Source organism: Colobus angolensis, unplaced genomic scaffold (assembly GCF_000951035.1).
Source record: "Colobus angolensis palliatus isolate OR3802 unplaced genomic scaffold, Cang.pa_1.0 Scaffold12, whole genome shotgun sequence".
NCBI lineage: Eukaryota > Metazoa > Chordata > Mammalia > Primates > Cercopithecidae > Colobus > Colobus angolensis.
The window spans coordinates 7,210,665-7,218,955 of record NW_012113141.1 but is presented as its reverse complement, the minus strand read 5'-3'; the positions used below and the strand labels follow the sequence as shown (position 1 = coordinate 7,218,955).

General features: G+C 52.1%; 1 protein-coding gene across 1 annotated transcript in view; it reads left to right on the top strand.

Annotated features, from left to right (window-relative positions):
• CAMK2G (calcium/calmodulin-dependent protein kinase II gamma) overlaps nt 1-8,052 on the top strand; it is a 46,050-nt gene extending 37,998 nt beyond the window's left edge. Inside the window, exons 14-18 of the mRNA XM_011928291.1 lie at nt 905-1,018; nt 2,992-3,067; nt 3,431-3,525; nt 5,297-5,541; nt 6,041-8,052. Coding sequence (XP_011783681.1) covers nt 905-1,018; nt 2,992-3,067; nt 3,431-3,525; nt 5,297-5,529 — 518 coding nt within the window. The 3' untranslated portion in view covers nt 5,530-5,541; nt 6,041-8,052. The remainder of the gene's footprint in view (nt 1-904; nt 1,019-2,991; nt 3,068-3,430; nt 3,526-5,296; nt 5,542-6,040) is intronic.
• Nucleotides 8,053-8,291: the final 239 nt, after the last annotated feature.

Below are 8,291 nucleotides of genomic sequence, written 5' to 3'. Positions count from 1 at the left end.
GTGAGCCGAGATCGCGCCACTGCACTCCAGCCTGGGGGACTGAGCGAGACTCCGTCTCAAAAAAAAAAAAAAGAACATATATAAATAAATATAAAACCCAGATAGTCCTGGGAACACTGGGATGAGTTGGTCACACTAGTCCTAAGATCTTGGCCTGAATGATGGAGTTGGAACCAATCTGACAACCGTGAGGCCACATTTGGTCATGTCCTGGTGGGCCTGTAAGGACCACTAGCCTAAGCTTGGGCCTGGCTAGAGTGCCAGGTGGGTGGGAGGGCATGGCAGGCCGGACCCCTGGGAATCTCTGTGCTGCTCTTTGGTTGGGCCTCCTGGAATTGCTCCCTTTGCCTGAATTCCATAAGTGACTTTGGGCCAGGCCATCAGAAAAGACAGAGGAACATTGTAGGCCGGAGCTGGGAGAGCATGCCCTCGGCGGCAAGGGGGCGTCGAACGTTTTGGAACCAAAAAAATAGCAGAAAGCTACGAGGAAGTGAATCATAGTAGCTCCAGGCCCCTCTGAGTGAGGTCAGATCAGTTCGATTCCAGCACTGCTGGCAACATAAGAGGCGCCATCACTGCTGGGCTCTGGACCCTGTGGCCTGGCCCCTTGGAACATCTTCCCCGGGAGCAGGGGTCCTTGGACAGGCTGTTGTAAGGCTCGTCTGGAAGCCATGGCCCAGGTCTGGGCACCTGCCTGGTGCCCTCAGTTGGGAGGCCTCTCTGGCAGAGGCGGCGGCGTGGGACGTGGTCCAGTGTCCACAGCAGCCCGAGGCGAGGCGTCCCCTTGCCCCGGCTCTGCAGCGCCATGGGCTCGGGTCCTGTCCGGCTTGCTCGCTCACCTGCCTTATTCTGTTTGTTTTGGCTGCTCTGCCTTGCCCTGCCCTGCCCTGCCCTGGCTGGTTAGCTGCCCCGCTCCGCACTGGGAATGGCAGCTCGGTGCCTGAAGGACGGAGCTCCCGGGACAGAACAGCCCCCTCTGCAGGCATGCAGCCCCAGCCTTCTCTCTGCTCCTCAGCCAGTAAGTGTGAGGGAGGCACATTCTGGCTTCTGTCTCCCTGGCTCGTCGTGAAGCCCCTCAGGGACCCCCACCACAGCTGTCAGCCCGGCCCAGCTGCCCATGGTAGTAAGCTCCGGGAGCATGGCCTCTGCTAGGGGTGGGGGGTCGATTGGAGGTGCTGTTGAGACCACGCAGGGGCCCCTGAGTCTGGGGCCCAAAGAAATACGAGAAGAGTGGGTGGAAGAACATGGCCTGGGGTGGGGGGAGTAGAAAGTCCCCAAGATGTGCAGTGGGCCTTGCCTCAGCGCCGAGCCAGGAAGAAGGGCAGAGTCGGAAGTCAGGTCTGTGAGGGTGGGAGTGGGGTGATGGGGAAATCGTGACAGCAAGGAACTGTGTTGGGGATGTAGTGCTTCCTGAGTCTCAGCATAACATATTAAGAGCATGGGGTCAGAGGCAAGACAGATCTGAGTTTAAATCCCAGCTACACTGCCTTCAAGAACGTGAAGTTTAACCTCTCAGAGCTGCAGGTTCCTTATCTGTAACGCGGAAATAAAACAGCATGCACCTCAGAGCCTTATTGGAAAAAAGACGAGGCAGTAGGAAATCTTGACACGGTGCCTCGCTGGGTTATCGGGCTCATCCTCGTATTTCTAGTTACGTCTGTGCTGGAGGATGCCTGTGTCTGCTGCCTTTCCTCCCACCATCTATCCTTGCAGAGTTTCTAAGCACAACCCTCTTCACCCGTGGGGCCCCAGTCAGGTCATCCAGATGGGTCTGGTGGGTTGGAGAGGGTGTGTGTGTTGTGGGTGCACACCTGCCTGCTGCTTTAGGAAGCCGATCAAACTCCTTGCTTCCCTTAACCTGCTGCTTGCTCACCTGGAGCTGCAGCCTAGCAGGGCTGATGGCTGTGGGGCTCCCTCCTGGATGTGCCTTTGGCTGCGCTGCCCTGTCCCAGCTGTGCTGCTTGGCTGTGCTGGCCCGGCCAGGCCATGGTGGTGCTGTTCTGATGCTTGCAGTTGTCTTGCAGGCTTTCGCTCCTGTGAGGAAAGGGTTGTGGCCTGGGCCAACCCAGGGCTTGGGTTAAGATGAGCCCAAGCTCAACCCATGCTCTCCCTTACCCTGACGGCAGCCCCTGCTGATAGTGGCATTCCCTATAAGAGAAGCCCAGGCCAGCAGGACATCACCAGCTGTCCCTTGGCTTGGGATGGGTTGGGGAGGAGGGCTCTGGAGGGCACCACCTCTGCCTGCCTGTCAGTCTGAGCCCTGTCTGGTTTTCCTGAGGAACACGTCCTGGCATGAGAGCTGGTGTGAAATGTACAGCTTTCCCAAGCCTTGAGAGGTAAACGGAGCAGCCTCTCTGGTACAGGCTGTCACACGGTTTTACAATTCCGGGGTCATTTCTCCCAGAAAAGCCCTGTGGAGTTGGTGAGCAGTGGGAAGCATCCATCCTAGGGCTCTGATGGTCCTCTGGCACCCCAGCCCTAGCTGGATTCTGCTGTCAGGCTGCCTGTCGCCCAAGGCTGGATCCTGGCCACTGAATGAGGGCTAAGAGTGGGGGTGGTGATTGAGACCTGACTGAGCCCCTTCAGGTGAGAGAAGTAAATTGGGGGTGGAAGCAGCCTTATTGAGAGATGCTTGTGAGAGGCTGCTCATACAGGGGAGGGGCTCACAGCATTCATGATGTACCACGCTCCTCACCTGTTAAAGGCAAGCGTGTTTTCTGCAACCTGGTTGTTGATGGAGAGGGAGGCCAAGGGCAAAGAACCATAACTAATGGCTGGGCTTCAGGAGGAAGTGGTCATTGTGTCTGCACACTGCAGAGAGGGAGATGGAAGGGAAGGTGGGTTCACTCTTCCTGCCAACGGCCCTAGAGACAGAGAAGAGGGATGTCTTTGTCATAAGTGATCACAGGGGACTCCTGAGGACTGGGGAAGGCTCTCTGTCACTTGGGAGGTACCCCAGTGGGTAAATTGATGGATTTTTCTTCCCCACAGTGAGGAAACAGGAGATCATTAAGATTACAGAACAGCTGATTGAAGCCATCAACAATGGGGACTTTGAGGCCTACACGTAAGCAGAGACCCATTTTTTTTTGTGACCTAAGTCCTCTCCCAAGGCCTTCCCTGCTTCCAGACAACAATTAGGACCCTGGGGAAAGGGAATTTGGACCTTGGGCAAAGTATCTGAGTTAAGCCCTCTCCTAAGCTGGGAGCCCTTTCAGGTAGATTCCCTGAGCTCACCCATGGTGTCCTGGTGGTGGGCCTAAAGCACAGGGCTGAGTGGCTCAGCAGGCAGGCCTGGAAGATCTTCGCTGTCTTGTCTGGGATGGCCACAGCTAGCCTGCTGCTACTGGATAGACACTGCTGATAAGGAAGGAAGACAAATCGCTCCATAGAAGCCTGATAGGCTGCTTTTTTTTTTTTCTGCCTGCAGGAAGATTTGTGATCCAGGCCTCACTTCCTTTGAGCCTGAGGCCCTTGGTAACCTCGTGGAGGGGATGGATTTCCATAAGTTTTACTTTGAGAATCGTGAGTGGGTTCGTGCTGCTGATATACTCCTGCCTGCCCCTTCACCCCTTTGCCTCTGTCTCCTGCTCACCTTCTCATCCCAGTTGCCCACTTTTCCCTTATTTGACCTTCATGCTGCACTCCTACTCTGTATGCTTGCCCCTTTGTGCCCCGATGGTTGTAAACAGGCACCTTTGAAGGCCCTGCTCTGAGCCCCAAGTGCCCATTCATTCTGCAACTGCCTTGTGGCAGTGCCAGTCACCACAATCAAGTTCACTTATTTCTTGCCGAGCACGGTGGCTCACGCCTGTAATCGCAGCACTTTTGGGAGGCTGAGGCTGGCGGATCACGAGGTCAGGAGATCGAGACCATCCTCGCTAACATGGTGAAACCCCATCTCTACTAAAAATACAAAAAATTAGCCGGGCGTGGTGGTGGCGCCTGTAGTCCCAGCTACTTGGGAGGCTGAGGCAGGAGAATGGTGTGAACCTGGGAGGCGGAGCCTGCAGTGAGCCAAGATTGTGCCACTGCACTCCAGCCTGGGCAACACAGCGAGACTCCATCTCAAAAAAAAAAAAAAAAAGTTTATTTCTTTAAGCCTCACCTCTTTCCAAGATGGATTGGAAGGAAACCCTTTGAGATTAGGTTGAGATGATCTCAGCACGTAAGAACTAAGCTCTGTGTCTGCAGGTTTCAAAATAGAGGAAATTAAAACCAGGATAAGAATGTGCAAACCAGGGCACTCTTGGTGATTTGTGAGATCGGAAGTTGTGGCTAGAATCTTCCTGACTATGGAGGAAGGCAGGCGTCCTGTATGGGGGGTGGGGTGTACATTCTGGCCAGTTCGTGGAAGATAAGGGGATAAGAAGCTGAATTATCACCCCCTCCCATCTTTCTGTCTACTCTATGAGACCCTCCCCTTCCTTATTTTTATATCTTCCCACTTTATGCTGGGCCTTCCCTATCCTGCCCTGAGTTATAGTTAGTCACTAACTTCTCTGCTGACTCCCACCCTTATCACATCTCAACTGCATATATAAACTCTCAGTTATCTAAGTAATTCTATTAGTCAGAAGCAATTCCAGAGTTTATATTAATTCTAGGAAGGTGACGTGTAGCCCCTGTCTAACATTTGAATTGAACTAAAATGTGAATCTCAATAAAGGCAACACAGTTTTCACAGCATATGCTGATAATGGCAATCCAGCTTCTTTTGCCTTTTCCCCAGAGAATCCTGGGAATATCCTGAGCTTGGTGCTTTGGTGATTCTATTTCAGCTTTGGTGCCTTAAAAAAAAAAATTACAAATCAATTTTGAATGGTTTAAGTTCATGATTTTGTTCTGCAGCCCTAGCTAGGGGCGAGCCGAGCCTTTTGAAATCTAAACTCAGCCTAACAAAATAGAAAATCTGTAGGCTTCAGTTAGAGTCACATGGTCCTGAGTTCAGGTGTGTGATTTGAGCAAATTATTCCTTGAACCTATTTCCTCATCTTATAATGAAGAAAATATTATCCAGCAATAAATACAGCTCAGGCATGTAAAACCCCAGCACAATGCCTGATTAAAAGAGCAGCAGCTACTATCATTGTTACCCATCTTTCTGTTCATTTTGGATAAAGGAGACTAATGTAATGTGGTATCCTGGCCTCTGGAGGGCGTTTGGAGGGGGAGGGGACTTGGAGATTCTGGGAATGGTTGCTCAGGAGATGGTAAGACTTGGAAGTACAGGCTGGGAGGAAAATGCAGGTGCCCAGGCCTGATGTCCTCTTACCTACCCCACCCTGCCCTGTAGTCCTGTCCAAGAACAGCAAGCCTATCCATACCACCATCCTAAACCCACACGTCCACGTGATTGGGGAGGACGCAGCGTGCATCGCCTACATCCGCCTCACCCAGTACATCGACGGGCAGGGTCGGCCTCGCACCAGCCAGTCAGAAGAGACCCGGGTCTGGCACCGTCGGGATGGCAAGTGGCTCAATGTCCACTATCACTGCTCAGGGGCCCCTGCCGCACCGCTGCAGTGAGCTCAGCCACAGGTGCACCTGGTTGATGGGGGAGAGGGGCTGGGAGGGCCTGGGACAGGTAGGGTCAGAGGAAGAAGAGAAGGCTGGGAGGTGGCCCTGGGAGAGGAGGTGTGGGCCATCCCAGAGGACTGGCAAAGGCTGGTAGAATGCTTGCAATAAGTTGTGCTCAGAAATCAGACAGACTGGGGTCTGGCTCCGTGACTCCAAATTGGGTGACCTCAGACAGGTTACTTCCCCTCCCTAAACTCAGTCTCCTTAGCTGTCAAAGAGAGGCACAGAGTGCTGCCTACCTCATTTAATCATTGTGAGGATTAAGTAAGATACTAGAAGTAAAGCACTTAGTAAGTGCTCAGCAAATGGGAGGCAGTTTTGTATTTAAGCATTAGCTTCACCCACTTTCCCCACCTTCTCAGGCCTACTTGGCCACGTGTTTAGCGTGCTAAAGTCGCTGGAACTCATCTGTGTGCTCATTGTCCTCTGTTCTGTTACCACATTCTGTCCTGTTTGACAGGGGCATTAGGAGATTTCCAGCCAGAGGTCGAACCTTCGCAGCCAGTGGCTCTGGAGGGCCTGAGTGACAGCGGCAGTCCTGTTTGTTTGAGGTTTAAAACAATTCAATTACAAAAGCGGCAGCAGCCAATGCACGCCCCTGCATGCAGCCCTCCCGCCCGCCCTTCGTATCTGTCTCTGCTGTACCGAGGTGTTTTTTACATTTAAGAAAAAAAAGAAAAGAAAAAAAGATTGTTTTAAAAAAAAAAAGGAATCTGTACCATGATGCGTTTTAAAACCACCGACAGCCCTTGGGTTGGCAAGAAGGCAGGAGTGTGTATGAGGTCTATCCTGGCATGAGCAGCAGGCTGACCCACTGGCCTTGAAGAGGTGAGCTTGGCCTCTCTGGTCCCCATGGACTCAAGGGGACCAGGCAAGAACTCTGACAGAGCTTTGGGGGCCATGATGTGATTGGAGCTCCTGCGGTGGCCTGCTTACCCCAGGTCTAGGAACGGACTTATTTGGAACTTGCATAGGCGCCTAGAATGGGGCTGATGAGAACATCGTGACCATCAGACCTACTTGGGAGAGAACACAGAGCTCCCAGCCTGCTGTGGAGGCAGCTGAGAAGTGGTGGCCTCAGGACTAAGGGCCCGGACGTTGATGTGTACTGTCTCGTTTAGTGTAGAAGGGAAGAGAATTGGTGCTGCAGAAGTGTGCCCACCGTGAAGCTGATGAGAAACGTCGTGTTAATCTGACATGCACTCACTCATCCATTTCTATAGGATGCACAATGCATGTGGGCCCTGATATTGAGGCCTTATCCCTGCAGTTAGGAGGGGGAGGGTTTGTTGCTGCTTTGCTTCATGTTTTCTTCTAACTCAGCAAGGAGAGAGCCGGGCCCTGGTCAGGGCTCCCGTGCCGCCTTTGGCTGTTCTGTTTCTGTGCTGATCTGGACCATCTTTGTCTTGCCTTTTCACGGTAATGGTCCCCATGCTGAGCCTCATCTGGGCCTGGGCCCTCTGCCAAGCGCCCCTGTGGGATGGGAGGAGTGAGGCAGTGGGAGAAGAGGTGGTGGTCGTTTCTATGCATTCAGGCTGTCTTCGAGGCTGCCTCCCTTCTTATTCTTCCTTGCTGCACGTCCATCTCTTTTCCTGTCTTTGAGATTGACCTGACTGCTCTGGCAAGAAGAAGAGGTGTCCTTACAGAGGCCTCTTTACTGACCAACTGAAGTATAGACTTACTGCTGGACAATCTGCATGGCCATCACCCCTCCCCGCATGTAACCCGAAAGAGGTGTGCAGAGCCAAGGCTTCTACCTTCATTGTCCCTCTCTGTGCTCAAGGAGTTCCATTCCAGGAGGAAGAGGTCTATACCCTAAGCAGATAGCAAAGAAGATAATGGAGGAGCGACTGGTGATGGCCTTGGTTTCCTTCAAAACAACGCTGCAGATTTATCTGCACAGACATCTCCACTTTTGGGGGAAAGGTGGGTAGATTCCAGTTCCCTGGACTACCTTCAGGAGGCACGAGAGCTGGGAGAAGAGGCAAAGCTACAGGTTTACTTGGGAGCCAGCTGAGAAGAGAGCAGACTCAAAGGTGCTGGTGCTTGGATTTAGCCAGGCTCCTCCGAGCAGCTCATGCATGTCCCAGCCCCTGGGCCCTAGCCCTTTCCTGCCCTGCACTCTGCAGTGCCAGCACGCAGATCCCTTCACCACAGGGTTTCGTTTTGCTGGCTTGAAGACAAATGGTCTTAGAATTCATTGAGACCCATAGCTTCATATGGCTGCTCCAGCCCCACTTCTTAGCATTCTTACTCCTCTTCTGGGGCTAATGTCAGCATCTGTAGACAATAGACTATTAAAAAATCACCTTTTAAACAAGAAATGGAAGGCATTTGATGCAGAATTTTTGCATGACAACATAGAAATAATTTAAAAATAGTGTTTGTTCTGAATGTTGGTAGACCCTTCATAGCTTTGTTACAATGAAACCTTGAACTGAAGATATTTAATAAAATAACCTTTAAACAGTCCATTGTGTTACTGCTGTTGGAGGTTTACGGCCAGAGGCATAGATTTTAGCAGCCTGGGTTACCAGGTTGGAGAGAGGTACCTCTTCCTACTTCCATTGGGGCCTTTTGAGAATAAAACTTCCTCATGCTTGCAATCCCAGGCATTAGGAGGCCGAGGCGGGCGAATCACGAGGTCAGAAGTTTGAGACCAGCCTGGCTAACATGGTGAAACTCCTTCTCGACTAAAAAATACAAAAAAT